Source organism: Ahaetulla prasina, chromosome 11 (assembly GCF_028640845.1).
Source record: "Ahaetulla prasina isolate Xishuangbanna chromosome 11, ASM2864084v1, whole genome shotgun sequence".
NCBI lineage: Eukaryota > Metazoa > Chordata > Lepidosauria > Squamata > Colubridae > Ahaetulla > Ahaetulla prasina.
In genome coordinates this window covers 15,740,330-15,758,571 of record NC_080549.1, presented here as the reverse complement: position 1 = coordinate 15,758,571, position 18,242 = coordinate 15,740,330, and the positions used below count along the sequence as shown (strand labels likewise).

The 18,242-nt window shown below is 45.1% G+C and overlaps 1 protein-coding gene across 4 annotated transcripts in view; it reads right to left on the bottom strand.

The window, feature by feature from the left end:
* CHM (CHM Rab escort protein) overlaps window positions 1-18,242 on the bottom strand; it is a 97,759-nt gene that overhangs the window by 9,374 nt on the left and 70,143 nt on the right. For all 4 annotated transcript variants that reach the window (XM_058197043.1, XM_058197040.1, XM_058197041.1 and 1 more), the window contains 4 exons: window positions 17,315-17,419; window positions 11,685-11,751; window positions 10,418-10,514; window positions 1,205-1,294 (listed from right to left, as the gene is read on the bottom strand). In XM_058197043.1, coding sequence (XP_058053026.1) covers window positions 1,205-1,294; window positions 10,418-10,514; window positions 11,685-11,751; window positions 17,315-17,419 — 359 coding nt within the window. The remainder of the gene's footprint in view (window positions 1-1,204; window positions 1,295-10,417; window positions 10,515-11,684; window positions 11,752-17,314; window positions 17,420-18,242) is intronic.

Here is an 18,242-nt window from a genome sequence, read left to right as displayed (position 1 = left end):
ACAACTGTGGCAAAAAAGGTTGTAAAATGGGGCCAAATTCATTTAACAACTGTCTTGCTTAGAACAGAAATCTTGGCCTCGATTGTGGTTGTATATCGAGGACTACTGTAATTGTAGGATCAGGGCTGGAAATTTGGTCTCAAATAGCTGGAAGCACACAGCTAATATTCACTGGAGGAGCACATCTTATTTTTCTGAAGCTGTTTCTCATCCTTTAGAGCAGGGCTGGCCAACTATGGCCCCTTTATAACTTGTGGACTTCAACTCCCAGAATTCCTATTTTCAATGGCTGGCACAGGAATTATGGGAGTTGAAGTCCACAAGTCATAAAGAGGCCATAGTTATCCAGTCCTGCCTTAGAGATGGTGAAATGTTTCAGGGGGGGAAAAGATTTGAAACCTTCATGCCAGGGGTGAAATGCTCCCGGTTCAAACCGGATCGCCCGATCTGGTACCAATGGCGGTGGGTGGTTCGGAGAACTGGTAGCAAAAATCTGCCTCCCCCCCACCCATGCCCAGCTGAGCTGCGCGATCATCAGAATATTTTTTTTTAACTTTTAAATGCATTTTTTCTTTGGCCGAAAAATTGCTTTTAAAAGTAAAAAAAAACACCCTCTGATGATTGCACGGCTCAGCTGGAATCGTCAGAACCCTTTAAAAGCTTTTTTTCTACAACCTCTTTGGCGGAAGAGGTTGTAAAAAAATGCTTTTAAAAGGCTCTGACGATCCCAGCTGAGTTGCTTGATCGTCAGAGCCTTTTTTTCCTTTTAAAGGCAAAAAAAAAATGCTTTTAAAAGAAAACAAAAGCCTCTGACGATCAGGCAACTCAGCCGGGATCTTCAGAGCTTTTTAAAAGCATTTTTCTACAACCTCTTCGGCTGAAGAGGTTGTAGAAAAAATTCTTTTAAAAGTAAAAAAAAAAAAGTTCACCACACCTACCCAGTCACATTACTCCCCCACCACGCCCACAGGATCAGTAGTAACAAATTTTACATTTCACCATTGCTTCATGCCGCCTTTGCACTTGGGGGAAAAAAAAATACAGGAACACGCATTTAACAGAAAAGCGGGGTGGGGGGGGGAGCCATTTAGCCAGACGATTACACAACGGGTATCAGGCACTTTGAATGGGAAGAAAAATGGCAAATCTTCATTTTTGTTTAATCTTAAACCACCTCCACCTCCCACACACACACACATTTCACCTGTTTCTGCAACACTGAATAACTGCTCCACTACGTGTGTCAGGTCTTCTTTAGCGGTTCGAATAGAAGGACAGGTCAAATGAACCAAATCTGTTGAAAGAATGGAAGAGCAAAGTGGTTATTCAAGGCGCCGATTCATTCACTCGATTTATATCCTGTCTTGGTATTGGTAATGAAAACTCAAGGTGACCAACGACGATACAGAAGGATCACATGTATGGATCCATGACTTGACTGGTTTCAATTATTTGAATGTTTTGACGACTCGCAATGATTTGGGTTGAAGGCAGTGGTGGGATTCAACCAGTTCGCACCACTTCGGGAGAACCGGTTGTTAACTTTCTGAACAGATTGGCAAACTGGTTGTTGGAAGAAATCATTAGGGCAGAGAACCGGTTGTTAAATTGCTTGAATCCCACCACTGGTTGAAGCCCAGCATGCTTGGAAGCAGTGCAAGCAGAGGTGGCTTTCAGCAGGTTCTGACCAGTTCTGGAGAACCGGTAGAAGAAATTCCGAGTAGTTTGGAGAACCGGTAAATACCACCTCTGGCTGGCCACGCCCCCATCTATTCTCTGCCTCCCGAGTCCCAGATGATCGGGAGGAAATGGGGATTTTGCAGTAACCTTCCCCTGGAGTGGGGTGGGAATGGAGATTTTATAGTATCCTTCCCCTGCCACGCCCATCAAGCCATGCCCACATAACCGGTAGTAAAAAAAACCTGAATCCCACCACTGGTACCACCATATTTGGGAATGAGGTAGAAGGCAAGAAAGATGCAACCTTCTCGTACATTGAAACAAAACAACCACTTCGCAAACACATGGCACAACATAGAACAGCAAACTCATCAGGACAAGTTTCAGCAGTCAGTTTGCGTTTGAAAGCAAAAAGGCCACTCTTTCGAAGAACCGCAAAGTCCACATTCTGGGTAGAGAGGACCATTGGTTTGAAAGAGGGGTAAAGAGGCTATTTAAGTTAACATTTAACCAGCCCTCTTAACAGAGCGGGAGGGATAAGACACCCCCTTCTACTTCTCCAAAAGCAGACTTATAACAGATTAACAGAGTTGGAAGTAACCTTTGTAGGTTATCTACTCCAACCCCCGCCCCCACAACCAAGCAGGAGACCCTACACTATTTCTGACAGATGGCAGCCCAGTCTCTTCTTGAAAGCTTCCAATGATGAAGCTCTCACAACTTCTAAAGACAAGCTCTTCCATCGGCTGATTGTTCTCACTGTCAGAAAAGTTCTCCTTATTTCCAGGTTGAATCTCCCCTTGTTCAGTTTCCATCCATTATTCCTTGTCTGGCCTTCAGGTGCTTTGGAAAATAGCTTGACCCCCTCCTGTTTGTGGCAGCCCCTCAATTATTGGAAGACTGCTATCCTGTCTCCCCTGGTCCTTCTCTTCACTAGACTAGCCATACCCAGTTCCTGCAACCGTTTATTGTATGTTTTAGTCTCCAGTCCTCTAATCATCTTGGTTCCTCTTCTCTGCCTTTTTTCTAGAGTCTCAACATCTTTTTTATAGTGCAGTGACCAAAACTGTATGACTCACCACACAGCATTGAAAACTGAATATTTTTTCTTAAAAGGTTTGGAGAAGAGGAGGGAGGGAGGGAGGGAGGGAGGAGGAGGAGGAGGAGGAGAAGGAAGGAAGGAAGGAAGGAAGGAAAGCTAAGGATGAAGGACCTTTCTTGAAAGTTATCTAATCCTGGAATCCAGAAGAACAAAGTGTATTGATTAGAGATCTAATTGCCACATATTAATAACAGGCCCTGAATTTTTATGCTAAAATGAGGCCAAGGAGGAAAGATAGAGAGGCAGCAATACGATTGGGGAACATAGGACAACCTAAGGACAATTTCTTCCTCTCCATCCTATTTAGGACCGTTTAGTGTCACATCTTTTTATTAGGTTGCCATAATATAAAATACAAAGGAGAATGAAAAAAGGGGAAACTAAGGGAGGAAAAAAGAAAGAAGGGAGCGTAGAGTAAAAGGGGAGAAATTTAAAAAAAAACCACATTGACTTTTGACTCTTTTTAGCGCACTAGAAGATAATACCGTTACAGCCACAACTTTTTGCTTTTATACATTAATATATACTAGCAGGGGTGGGATTCAGCTGGTTCAGCGAACCGGATCTTAATTTTAATCTGGTTCACTGAACCAGTTGTTCCAAGGACTGGCTGACCCCGCCCCTCCCCGCCCCTCCCAGGAGTCTCCACGCAGCCCATTTTGGATTCCAAGTGCAGGGCACTGTTCTACAAAGCTGTTCTAATCTACAAAACCCAAACTCCGAACAGTTTAGTGGTTCAGGATATCGATGGGCTAGAGGAGATATGGGAGCAGGTGAAATAATTGAAAACAAAATGGAAACTATTGGGGAAAAAAATGGCTGGTTATTTGTGACTCGTCCTCCCTCCTCTCCTCAGCCGGGCCCCTCCCGTCTCCAACCAGGCCTTTTATCAGACTCCGAGTCTGATAATGAAGATGAACGGCCTTCATGCCTCCAGTCCCCGGCCCTGGCCCCATGCCCGGAGAGGATACAAGGAGTGAAAGGAGAAGCCCAATAAACCTCACTCATACAGCGTGTGTTCCTTTGGCTCAGCCTTCAGAGCAGAAAGCCAGCCAGGTGGTGGAATTACCCGGGCCTACTCCCTCTGACCCCTCCCTTTCCCAGACGCTGACAGCAGATCCAGCTGAAGACAATTCAGATGGGTGGACCCTCGCTTCCGGAGATCTGAGAGGTGACGCCAGCAGAAGGAAGGGAGGGGCAGGCCTGGATAAATGCTGAGTCATGGAGCCACACCCCACAGCCTATATAAAGGACCTGCTTTTGGCATTAAGCAAAGTCTTATCCAGTTTGCTGATACCGGACCCTATCGCTGAAGTCACAACTTGGACTCCTGCCTGCCCTGATAAACCTCGAAGGAACTTGGCAAGCTGCAGAGACTTCATTGCCAAGTTTGTTACGGACTTCCTTGACTCGTTCGTCGGAGTGGGGGTGGGACACGACAGGTTAGAATACCAAACAGCTACAGCCATTATGCAACATTCTCGACTGTTTTAATGGTTTCGTCCTGAAATGCAATACAGGTAGTCCTCGATTTACAACCATTTGCTTACTGGCAATTCAAAGTTACAACAGCACTGGAAAAAGTGACTTATGGCCGTTTTTTTACACTTACGACCATTGTAGCACCTCCCCCCCCCACGGTCACATGATCCACATTCAGACTTTTGGCAACTGGCTCGTATTTATGACGGTTGCAGTGTCCCGGAGTCCTCTTTTACGACCTTCTGACCAGCGAAGTCTAGGGAGAAGCCAGATTTGCTGAACGACCAGGTTGCTAAAACAACTGTAGTGAGAAAGATGGTAAAAATGGGGCAAAACTCACTCAACGTCTCGCTTAGCAAAAGAAACGTTGGGCTCGATTGTGGTCGTAAGTCGAGGAGCACCTGTACGTATTTTCTTCCTGGGCTTGAGAACCTTCAGCCTACATTGAGCTTAAGAGTCCAACCAGCTGTGCTGAGCCAAGCATCTGGGAATTCCTGCCAAGGATTTTCCTGCATCTTTCATTTGGCAGTGCAGTTATAATTCAGGAGGGGTTAAAAAAAATAGCTGTGTGTTAAATGCTTGCATCCTATGGCGTCTTCATACGGAGTTTAAAAAAAAATTAAGATAACCATCTGTCATTCTAATGAATGAGCATTAACGGTCCCGTTGACCTGAAGTGTAAATACATAATTAGAGCCTTTTCTCCAAAGCTTATTAAAATGATTTTTAATAATAGGGGGAAGAAATAGGCAGAGAGATTCAAGCGCAGGTAAGTAATGAGGCGAATGACGTCTTACGCTTAGAGGAGAATTTCCCAATTTACAACGTCGGTTGCAAAAGGGGGAGGAGGTCGTACTGTTGCGGTCCACCAGCAGCCTATGGAGCTGGCAACTGAGTCGGACGGCGATGAGGCTGAGGTGAGGCCAGGGCCATCAGGAAGTGAGGACTCCAGAGCCTCCAGAGACTGATAGTAGTGAGGCAGAGGAACAGGAGGAACCTGTTCCTAATGCATGCATGAGAACAGCTGCCAGAAGGCAAGAGCAGCTCAAGCAAAGAGGACGACTCGGGAGTAAGGCCAAGAGATGATTAGCCCCTCCCATAAGGCTTAAAACCGACCAGCAACGGCGTTTGGGCTCTTTGTCGGAAAACAACGTTGGTGGCTTCGTCTTCTGATTCGTCTACATCTTGCATTTATTTCTGAACGTTTGCCAAGAAAGGCCTTTGGCAGTTTGCCTAATTGGACCAAGGTTTGCGATAGGACTGAGGAATTCGTGTTGGGGGGCATTTCTGGACCGGGAGGCCCTATGCACGGTCACTCACGCTCTCGTGACGTCTCGCCTGGATTACTGCAACGCTCTCTACATGGGGCTTCCCTTGAAGGGCATCCGGAGGCTACAGTTAGTCCAGAATGCGGCTGCGCGGGTGATAGATGGAGCCCCTCGTGGCTCCCGCATAACACCCATCCTGCGCAGGCTGCACTGGCTACCTGTGGCCTTCCGGGTGCGCTTCAAGGTTTTGGTGACCACCTTTAAAGCGCTCCATGGCATAGGGCCGGGTTATCTACGGGACCGCCTACTGCGACCAGATACCTCTCACCGACCCGTGCGCTCTCACAGAGGGACTCCTCAGGGTGCCGTCAGCTAGGCAGTGTCGTCTGGCGGCGCCCAGGAAGGGCCTTCTCTGTGGGGCTCCGCCCTCTGGAACAAACTCCCCCCAGGACTCCGTCAACTTCCGGATCTTCGAACCTTCCGTCGCGAGCTCAAGACACATTTATTCATCTGTGCAGGACTGGCTTAGATTTTTAAATTTAGAGGGGTTTTAAATTGATTTTAATATTTATATTTCTATTTTAATAATTGGTATTATTAATTATTGGCATTAGAATAAGTCTTTTAATGATTATTTTAATTTGTATATTGATGTTTTTATATGCCTGTAAACCGCCCTGAGTCCTTTGGGAGATAGGGCGGTATATAAGTTTAAATAATAAATAAATAAATAAATAAATAAATTTGTTTTAATTTGAGTTGAACGACGCTGGGAATGAAGTAAATCTCAGCTGTTTGAATAAAGTTTGTTTTTTTCACGGACCGGGATTTTCAGGAGGCCGGGATAGCTCAGGCTGTTAAGAAGCCTGTTATTAGAACACAGTAGCCTGCAATTACTGCAGGTTCAAGCCCGGCCCAAGGTTGACTCAGTCTTCCATCCTTTATAAGGTAGTTAAAATGAGGACCCAGATTGTTGGGGGGGCAATAAGTTGACTTTGTTATATATATATATATATATATATATATACACACACACACACAAATAGAATGAGACTATTGCCTTATACACTGTAAGCCGCCCTGAGTCTTTGGAGAAGGGCGGGATATAAATGTAAACAAAAAAAGAAAAAAAAAAGAGCCTAATGCTGGGAAAGATTGAAGGCAAAAGAAGAAGAATGGGATGGCAGAGAATGAGGTGGCTGGATGGAGTCACTGAAGCAGTCCGCATGAGCTTAAATGGACTCCAGACGATGGTAGAGGACAGGAAGGCCTGGAGGAACGTGGTCCATGGGGTTGTGATGGGTCAGACACGACTTCGCAACTAACAACAACAAAAGCCCAAAATAACAGTTTTAGATACTAAACTCCTTTATTTAAATCCAAGGGTGTCCAACCTTGGTAATGAGCATTAACGGTCCCGTTGACCTGAAGTGTAAATACATAATTAGAGCCTTTTCTCCAAAGCTTATTAAAATGATTTTTAATAATAGGGGGAAGAAATAGGCAGAGAGATTCAAGTGCAGGTAAGTAATGAGGCGAATGACGTCTTACGCTTAGAGGAGAATTTCCCAATTTACAACGTCGGTTGCAAAAGGGGGAGGAGGTCGTACTGTTGCGGTCCACCAGCAGCCTATGGAGCTGGCAACTGAGTCGGACGGCGATGAGGCTGAGGTGAGGCCAGGGCCATCGGGAAGTGAGGACTCCAGAGCCTCCAGAGACTGATAGTAGTGAGGCAGAGGAACAGGAGGAACCTGTTCCTAATGCATGCATGAGAAGAGCTGCCAGAAGGCAAGAGCAGCTCAAGCAAAGAGGACGACTCGGGAGTAAGGCCAAGAGATGATTAGCCCCTCCCATAAGGCTTAAAACCGACCAGCAACGGCGTTTGGGCTCTTTGTCGGAAAACAACGTTGGTGGCTTCGTCTTCTGATTCGTCTACATCTTGCATTTATTTCTGAACGTTTGCCAAGAAAGGCCTTTGGCAGTTTGCCTAATTGGACCAAGGTTTGCGATAGGACTGAGGAATTCGTGTTGGGGGGCATTTCTGGACCGGAGGCCCTATGCACGGTCACTCACGCCTCGTGACGCCTCGCCTGGATTACTGCAACGCTCTCTACATGGGGCTTCCTTGAAGGGCATCCGAGGCTACAGTTAGTCCAGAATGCGGCTGCGCGGGTGATAGATGGAGCCCCTCGTGGCTCCCGCATAACACCCATCCTGCGCAGGCTGCACTGGCTACCTGTGGCCTTCCGGGTGCGCTTCAAGGTTTTGGTGACCACCTTTAAAGCGCTCCATGGCATAGGGCCGGGTTATCTACGGGACCGCCTACTGCGACCAGATACCTCTCACCGACCCGTGCGCTCTCACAGAGAGGGACTCCTCAGGGTGCCGTCAGCTAGGCAGTGTCGTCTGGCGACGCCCAGGGGAAGGGCCTTCTCTGTGGGGGCTCCCGCCCTCTGGAACAAACTCCCCCCAGGACTCCGTCAACTTCCGGATCTTCGAACCTTCCGTCGCGAGCTCAAGACACATTTATTCATCTGTGCAGGACTTGCTTAGATTTTTAAATTTAGAGGGGTTTTAAATTGATTTTAATATTTATATTTCTATTTTTAATAATTGGTATTATTAATTATTGGCATTAGAATAAGTCTTTTAATGATTATTTTAATTTGTATATTGATGTTTTTATATGCCTGTAAACCGCCCTGAGTCCTTTGGGAGATAGGGCGGTATATAAGTTTAAATAATAAATAAATAAATAAATAAATAAATTTGTTTTAATTTGAGTTGAACGACGCTGGGAATGAAGTAAATCTCAGCTGTTTGAATAAAGTTTGTTTTTTTCACGGACCGGGATTTTCAGGAGGCCGGGATAGCTCAGGCTGTTAAGAAGCCTGTTATTAGAACACAGTAGCCTGCAATTACTGCAGGTTCAAGCCCGGCCCAAGGTTGACTCAGTCTTCCATCCTTTATAAGGTAGGTAAAATGAGGACCCAGATTGTTGGGGGGGCAATAAGTTGACTTTGTTATATATATATATATATATATATATACACACACACACACAAATAGAATGAGACTATTGCCTTATACACTGTAAGCCGCCCTGAGTCTTCGGAGAAGGGCGGGATATAAATGTAAACAAAAAAAGAAAAAAAAAAGAGCCTAATGCTGGGAAAGATTGAAGGCAAAAGAAGAAGAATGGGATGGCAGAGAATGAGGTGGCTGGATGGAGTCACTGAAGCAGTCCGCATGAGCTTAAATGGACTCCAGACGATGGTAGAGGACAGGAAGGCCTGGAGGAACGTGGTCCATGGGGTTGTGATGGGTCAGACACGACTTCGCAACTAACAACAACAAAAGCCCAAAATAACAGTTTTAGATACTAAACTCCTTTATTTAAATCCAAGGGTGTCCAACCTTGGTAACTTTTAAGACTTCTGGATTTCGACTCCCAGAATTTCCCAGCCGACATGGAATTCAGATTTCCATTCTTAAAGTTGGCACAGTTGGACACCTCTGATTTAATCCACAGGATCCACAAGACATTTGTAAGCTAAGGAGAATACCGTGTTTCCCCGAAAATAAGACCCTGTCTTATATTTTTTTGAACTCCGAAATAAGTGCTTGGCCTTATTTTCAGGGAGGTCTTATTATTTTGGGGCGCGTGGAGCATGATGGGGCTCCTCTTGCTGTCTTACCTGATTTCCAGCTCTGCATTTGAATATTTTTGGGGAGGGCTTATTTTCGGGGGGGGGAGGCTTATTTTAGTGCATGCGCTCAAAAGCCTGACTGGGCTTATTATCAGGGGATGTCTTATTTTCGGGGAAACAGGGTAGGACAAGAAAATTCTGCTGATGATGTTACCTAGTCTGGTAACGAAATGTTCAGAAACCAGATAAGGGCCTCTGGTGGCTCAATGGACTAAGTCTGTCTGTTATTAACACAGCTGCTTGCAATTACTGCAAGTTCAAGTCCCACCAGGCCCAAGGTTGACTCAGCCTTCCATCCTTTATAAGGTAGGTAAAATGAGGACCCAGATTGTTGGGGGCAATAAAAGTTGACTTTGTATATAATATACAAATGGATGAAGACTATTGCTTAACCCTGTGTTAGCCGCCCTGAGTCTTCGGAGAAGGGCGGGATATAAATGCAAATAAATAAAAAATAAAAAAAATAAATGTTCAGAAGCTTTGGAGAGCAAACCACTGCCAAAATCCTATAAAATACCTTTTATAGAAGAGGTATAACTTCATCTTATCCTTTCTTTAGAATAAATTTCAATAGATATATGAATTCATCTAATTATCAAGGTTAATCTAATGAGTGGTGCGGTGGCCTAGAGGTGGAGCTCTCGCCGCACAATCAGCAGGCTGTGAGTTTGATCCTAGGTAGAGGCAAATGTTTCTCTCTCTGGGCACAATTTGGCATTTGGGCTTTGCCGGAAAACAACGTTGTAGCTGTGTCTTCTGCTTCGCCTTCTGCTTCGTCTACGTCTTTGTTTTTGTGGCTTCTGGACATTTGCCAAGAAAGCCCTTTGGCAGTTTGCCTAATTGGACCAAGGTTTGAGAGATAATTGAGGAATTTGTGTTGGGAGGCATTTGTTTTACTTTGAGTTGAACGACGCTAGGAATGAAGTAATTCCCAGCTGTTCGAATAAAGTTTGTTTGTTTTTCCACGGACTGAGTTTATTACTACCTACTTGGCCGGGGTCACAACAGTGATTTGCATACATCTGTAAAGATGGGCTTCTAATCCCATCTCTTCTTTAAGCTCCTTCTCTTCCATCTCTGGTACTGATCCTATCAATAAAAACAACCTGGGCTTTCATGTCGCTGTGTCTGATCTTGAGTTCAGAAGTACCTGTGGGAAAACCTAGTCTACTCACATGTATTTTTCATGCAGATCATAGCTGAAGAACACAATTCCACAAGGCAAACAGCCGGACGGCCTTTCTCCTGAGGTGGGACAGTCAGAATGGAAATCTGGAATGGAAACAGAAGACCTTATAGATACCTCATACATACCTACATACATACATATATACACCCAGTATACACACTATGGCCACACCTCCACGCATAGAACTCTTTTCAGAAGATCATTTGACTTAAGGAAATGGGAGGGATTAGAATGGTTTAATTTCAGCCACGCTCCATCAGAACTGAGATTCCCCTCAGTTTGGAGCTGCCATTTGTCCAGTTGGCATGGTGAAAAAGCCAGGAAGACATTCTTCCTTCAGCTTGAGATGCCACCACCTGGTCTTCCAAATTCTAAAACATGCATTTTTTTTTTTATCTAACCAACTGAAATCTACGAGTAACTTTTTTAAAATTTTCGGCGGGATCAAATGCGAATCCATTTTTACTTCTAACGAATATTCCGCCCATCAAATGTTTACTAATATTACCAAAAATTGACTTCTGGGACATAAGGCTTTCTTTTTAACTAGCTGTCGTGTCCCACTCCTCCTCTGACGGCCGGGTCGGGGAAGTCCGTATCAAGCGTGGCTGCAAAGCCTCTGCAGCTTTGCCAAAGTTCTGTCAGAATTCTCAGGGCAGGCAGGAGACCAGGATGTGACTTCAGCAATCCAAGTTAGACTTTGCCTGACTCAAAGAATGCCAGAAAGCAGATCCTTTATATAGGCGATGGGGTTGGCTCCATGACTCAGACTTATCCAGGCCTGCCCCTCCCCTTCTTTTGCTGACGTCGCCTCTCCACTCTCCGGAAGCGTGGGTCCCTCCAGCCTCCAGCTGTTGGCAATTCCAGCTCGTGACTGGCTTCACATTCCCCAGGGTCACATGCTGTGGGGGAGGGGCCCAGCTGCTCCGTTTGTCCGGGCATGGTGCCAGGACTGGGGGCTGGAGGCATGTCAGGCCATTTGTCTTGCTCGGTCTGTCTGGGCATGGTGCCAGGACTGGGGGCTGGAGGCATGCCAGGACATTCTTCTGTACTATCAGTGTCTGGCAGGAGATGAGAGGGGCCCGGCTGCGGAGAGGGGGGTGAGCGAGGCACAACACTAGCAAAGAATCCAGAGGTGGCAAAGCCAAATCCGTTTTTACAAAACACTGTAAATAACTAACTAGACAAAAATTAATCCGGGATATTCGATGGTCTCGAGGAAAGGGGAAATGAGTTTGAGTGGGTGGGCTCACCTGCTGATCAGAGCTCTCATTATTCTGTATGGATCGATCAGTTATGAGAATTGCTCTGGAGATCTGCCTGCCAGGGAATAAGCAAAGCTCCATCATCAATCAATCAATCAATCAATCAATCAATCAATCATCATCATCATTATCATAATGTGGAAAAAGTTGTCGGAAATGAGAAGTTGAAGATCTTGTGGGACTTTCGAATACAGACGGATCATCATTTGGAACACAACATGCCAGATATCACAGTTGTTAAAAACCAAAGCGTACAATTTATTGATGTTGTTGTACCAGGAGATGCCAGAGTTGAAGAAAAATAACTGGGGAAAAAAAATCACGAAATATTGCAACCTGGCCATCGAAACTTCACGATTATGGATGAAACATGTAACAGTGATACCTATTGTCATCGGGGCACTTGGTACCATGTCTAAGAATTTTATAAAATACATCAAGAAATTGTAGCTTCCTGCAATAACACCAGCAGAACTGCAAAAAACTGGGCTACTCGGAACATTGTATGTTTTAAGAAGATACTTGGTTGATAACCAGTATCCTGGCAGCAACCCGTATCAACCATTAGCACCAGTAAATCGTATTTGTGATACGTTTTTAAATGTTCAGTTGACTGAGTTTTACGTTTAATGAACAAAAGATGATGATGATGATGATGATGATGATGATGATGTACTTGGTTGATACCTAGGTTGATACCTAGGATGCTGGCAGCAACCCATATCAACCATTAGCACCAGTCAATGGTATTTTGAATGTTCAGTTGACTGAGTTTCATGTTTATTGAATAAAAGTATAATAAAAATAATGATGATGATGATGATGTACTTGGTTGATAGCTAGGATGCTGGCAGCAACCTGTATCAAACATTAGCACCAGTCAGTGGTATTTGTAATGCATTTTTGAATGTTCAGTTGACTGAGTTTCATGTTTAATGAATAAAAGAGATAATAATAATAATAATAATAACAACAACAACAACAACAACAATAATAATGAGGAGGAGGAGGAGGAGGGGGAGGAGAAGGAGAAGGAGGAGGAGGAGGAGAGGAGGAGGAGGAGGAGGAGAAGAAGAAGAAGAAGAAGAAGAAGAAGAAGAAGAAGAAGAAGAAGAAGAAGAAGAAGAAGAAGAAGAAGAAGAAGAAGAAGAAGAAGAAGAAGAAGAAGAACCACCACAACAACAGCAACAGCAGGAGGAGGAGGAGGAGGAGGAGGAGGAGGAGGAGGAGGAGGAGGAGGAGGAGGAGGAGGAGGAGGAGGAGGAGGAGGAGGAGGAGGAGGAGAAGAAGAAGAAGAAGAAGAAGAAGAAGAAGAAGAAGAAGAAGAAGAAGAAGAAGAAGAAGAAGAAGAAGAAGAAGAAGAAGAAGAAGAAGAAGAAGAAGAAGAAGAAGAAGAAGAAGGAGGAGGAGGAGGAGGAGGAGGAGGAGGAGGAGGAGGAGGAGGAGGAGGAGACGTCGTCATGTGGATCCACATTTGGCTCTTCATCAAAAACAACACATGTTGCCCAATGCAAGTAATGTTCAACACTCGGCAGTCTGAACACGGTTAATGACATTTTCACATAAGGCCTGCTTAAGTTAAGATATTAGTAATGACTCAAATCAGGCTTATATAAAGGTTACAGGCGCTTGCTTAATAGCCATCAAAATGTAATGAAGACACCGAGGACTCCGTATGGAATGTGATGTTTAGCCATCTCTAAGTTATTTCCAACAGCAAATTGTCGTGCGGAGAGCGAGCGTGCAAACAGTTACCCACAGTTACTGTAATGCGCAGTCATTCAACTGCTGAAATTCAAATGCCAACCAGAAGTTGTCGTGCGTGCCTATGATTAAAGCTCCCGACTGCCTTCTCCTGCTTTCTGCAAGCCACTTGGAGAACTAAAGAGATCATCAAGAATGCTATGGCAGTGGGAAACGTTGAGAAGAAGCCCCAGCGCAAGTGGGCAAGTGGCTTCCAGATGCTGCCATAGACTATCCATGTCAATGACCAGGAAGGGCACTCGGTGTCATGTCCCCCTCCCCCTCCGACGACCGGGTCTGGGAAGTCTGTATCAAGTGTGGCCACAAAGCCTCTGCAGCTTTGCCAAATTCCTTTCAGAGTTCTCAGGCAGGCAGGAACCCAAGGTGTGACTTCAGCAAACCAGATGAGACTTTGCTTGACTCAAGGAATGCCAAAAAGCAGATCCTTTATATAGGCCATGGGGTGTGGCTCCATGACTCAGCACTTATCCAGGCCTGCCCCTCCCTTCCTTTTGCTGACGTCACCTCTCAGATCTCCAGAAGCGGGGATCCGTCCACTGTAAATTCCCTTCCTCCGGATCTGCTGCCGGCAATTCTAACACGTGGCTGGCTTCGTGCTCACACGCTGTAGGAGCGAGGTTTGTTTGTTCATTCCTGACATTCTGTCTGGGCATGGTGCCAGGGTTGGGGGCTGGAGGCATGCCAGGCCGTTCCTCTTCATTATCAGACTCTGAATCTGACAGCAGGCCCAGCAGGAGGAGGGAGGGGCCCGGCTGAGGAGAGGAGGGCGGGCGAGGCACAACACTCAGATTATCTTGTGCTCCAGGTCTAATTGATGACCCTGAGCATGCCAGAAAGAGCTGCTTGGATTTCAATTGACAGCCTGCTATTTTATTAATAGAACATAGAATAATAGAGATGGAAGGGACCTTGGAGGTCTTCAAGTCCAACCCTCTGCTCAAGTAGAAGACCTGATATCAGTGATGGCGAACCTTTTAGACAGCGAGTGCCCAAACTGTGTATGCGCGCATGTCCAAACTGAAAGGTGCATGAACGAGCGCATCCGAGGACATGTGCACGCATTCGCGCACCTTTCAGTTTGGGCATGCACGCACACGTGTGAACAAGTGCATGCATGGAAATGCATGAATGTGCGCATGTGCAGACATGCACAAACATGAGCATGTGCAAACATGAATAAAGGCACACATGTGCAGACATGCACAAACATGCGCATGCACAGAAGAGACCTAAAGACCAGCCGGCCGGTGGGAGATGGGGCATCCCAATATCGGCAGCGCCACAAGAGGTAAGGTCTTTTTCTTTCATGAGCTTCTGTTTCATCGTTTGCAGGGAAACAGAAGCTCACAAAAGAAACACCACAGAGATCTGACCTGGGGTGATGTTCTGTCCCCCCTCGCCTCCGTCCGAGTGATGGCTTAATTAGCCGGCACTATCAGCTCTGGCAGCAAACTAGCGAGTGTCTTCCAAATGTCTCTGTTATTTCCCTCGACGCCGATGAGTCACCCAGAAACAAACAGTACTTCAGCTCTTAGTTAATTAGTTGATTTGCCTGCTACGAAGAGGCACAGCAGCTCTTGCTGCCTTTATATCCTGTGGGGTGTGGCTCCATGACTCAGCACTTCCTAGGCCTGCTTCTGTTGTTCCCGCCTCTCCTGCCTACGAAACCTAGGGTCCAGCCAGGCCTGATTGCCATCAGCTGGGTCTGGAGGCGTGGCCTGAGGAGGGAAAGAGTCAGGGGACAGAGGCCTTGTTATCTCTTCCACCTGGCCTGCCTCTGGCTCCTGGAACTGAGCCAGGGAAGCCGGTGCTCCCGAGTTAAGTCCTGACGGCCCTTCCCCCTCACTGTCCAAGTCACTTTCTGGAAGGAGGCCCGGCTCGGGGGGGCGCAGACACAACAGGTGACATCATGCGTGCCAGCAGAGAGGGTTCTGTGTGCCACCTCTGGCATGCATGCCATAGGTTCTCCATCACGGTCTTATACCCTTCTGGACAAATGGCTGTCCAGTCTCTTCTTGACAACCTCTAGTGGTGGAATATCCACCACTCCAGCAAGCTATTCTTTTGGGGTGCAATGTAGACTAGCATGGTGCACTCCAGGCTACGTGACTTTGTCACTGCTAAATAGCATTCTGGCTGGTGGATCTCATAAGGATCACTCAGCAACACGTGAACCGAAAATAATAACGGTTAATACCGTATTCTGTTACATCACATCATCGTCTTTTAGCAACCCCATAATCCCTTGCGAGGTGGAGTCTGGCCAACTGAATGGAGTTGAGTGTTTACTGGCCAGATGCCCTTCTTGTCACCAATGCGGAGTTTTGTTCAGCAGATACATTCTCATTATGCCCGGAGACAGAAATATCTGCCTCTATCTAAGATCAAACTCACAGCCTGCTGATTGTGAGGCGAGAGCTCCTTGCTCTAGGCAACCGCACCACTCAAATCTGTTGCACCATATGAAATAAATAAAAAGCTATTCTACTGATTAATTTTTCTCAAGGTCAGAAAATTTCTCCTTACTTCTAGGTTTGATCTCTCATTAACAAGCTTGTACCCATTATTTTGTGTTTTGCCCTCTGGTGCTTTGGAGACTGAGTCAGTGACAATCTCTCAAGTACTAGAAGACAGGTAGGTATCATGTTTAAGATCAACTTAATCTTATTCAATCCCCTGCTCACTGCAGGATCCACTGGAAAAGCCTTTTTCGATCTTGACAAAATTAAGAAGACGGCTGGACTTCAGCTCCAAAAATAGTCCAGCCAGTTTTATGGATGTTTTTGCTAATAGATAAGGCATGAAATATGAGATGAAGAAACATTTATTTAACCTTACAGGGGGGTGAAGGTTTGTCAAGAAAGGAAATACAATATGAGAATTCAAGCCATCCTATCACTGTCTCGTCTAGGTCATATTTATCTGGGTCTCCAACCTTTAATCTCTGACCAGGATTGTGCCTATATCTGCATGCGTGCTCGACATTGAAGAAACACAGGTGGGCCATCCATATGCAAAGAGAGGGACATAACATTTAATATATTAGCAGACCTTTTTTCAGATTGATTTTCAAAACGAAGACTAATTTTGAATCCAGGGTTTCCCCCAGGGTGTAAAACTGGCTGATTTTTACAAGGGTTGATATAATAAATATATATAAGTCACGTACGAGCAGGGCTGGGCTGCTGGAGGTTCGGGAGAACCTCTAGCTAAGATTCTGCGCAGTTCGGAGAACCCCCAAATCCCACTCCTGGCTGGCCCTGCCCACTCTTCCCCTCCCAGGACTCCTCAGGCGGCCTGTTTTGGATGCAGGTAAGTGCAGGGGGCGTGTGGAGGCTGAAAAATGGGGCTACCAGAAGTTCGGGAAGGCCGGAAACAGACCCGTTTCTGTCCTCCAGAGGGCCTCCGGAGCCTGGGGAGGCCATTTTTGCCCTTCTGGAGGCTCGAGGAAAACCTACAGAGCCTGGGGAGGGCAAAAACACCCCCCCTTGCAGTGGTGCAGGAGGCCAACTAGGCCACGCCTACATGGTCACGCCCACCCAGCAACTGGGCAGAGAACCCCTTGCTAACATTTTTGAAGCTCACCCCAGCATCCGAGTTAACTAGGTAGAGGCTGCAAGAGGAAATTGGTCTATATAGAATTTTTTTTTCTGACCAATCTGCAGTAATTTCACAGTAATCCAGAGAATCAACAAAATTAATAGTTGAGACCGAGATGGATATCCACAAACTTAAAAGACTTCTAAAACGAGAACGTGTGGATACATGAAATTAAAAGTGTATCTGAACTTAGGTCTGGCTGATTTACTTCTGAGTAAGCATGCCCTGTTAGTTATTCTTGTGTCGATATTTACCTGTAAGATACGTTTTTGCATATTTTTTCTGAAAGGTAACTATCCTCCACAACAAAATAACTTGCATTTATTCTTTGACCGAAATGATCGATGACTGCTTTACACCTGTTGGAAAATAAGAGGGAAAAGTTTTTTTAAAAAAAGCAAAACGATTTGTGTCATTGTTAGATTCAGGAATATAAAATATTTACAGACTATATATATAAAAAATACCCTAACCAACATGTTTCCTTTCATTGGAGCTTTTAGCGTGAATTAAGAGTTTGGTCTGCATTTTTTTATTTAGTCTTGATTTAGTCTGCTCTTGGTTTTATTACGTGAAACTCTGTCAAGGTGGGTTATTTTCAACACTGTTTACACAAAATTGTGTTTGGATCTTTTTTAAAAAATATATATTAACTTATTAATATTTTAACATATTAATGTTAAATTAATTATAAATATTATATATTTATAATTTATAAATATATATTAATTAGTTAATTAATATTATATATATATTAATTAACATATATGTTTATCTATAATTATGAATATTAACAAAGAAAACATTTTTGTAATGATTTAGGCGGCTTTTCTATCATAACATACTAACAGAGTTGGAAGGGACCTTGGAGGTCTTCTAGTCCAACCCACTGCCCAGGCAGGAAACCCTACACCATTTTAGACAAATGGGTATCCAACATCTTCTTAAAAACGTCCAGTGTTGGAGCATCCACAACTTCTGCAGGCAAGTTGTTCCACTTATTGATTGTTCTAATGGTTAGAAAATTTTTCCTTAGTTCTAGGTTGCTTCTCTCCTTGATTAGTTTCCACCCACTGCTTCTTGTCCTGCCCTCAGGTGCTTTGGAGAATAGTTTGACTCCCTCTTCTTTGTGGCAACCCCTGAGATATTGGAAGACTGCCATCATGTCACCCTTAGTCCTTC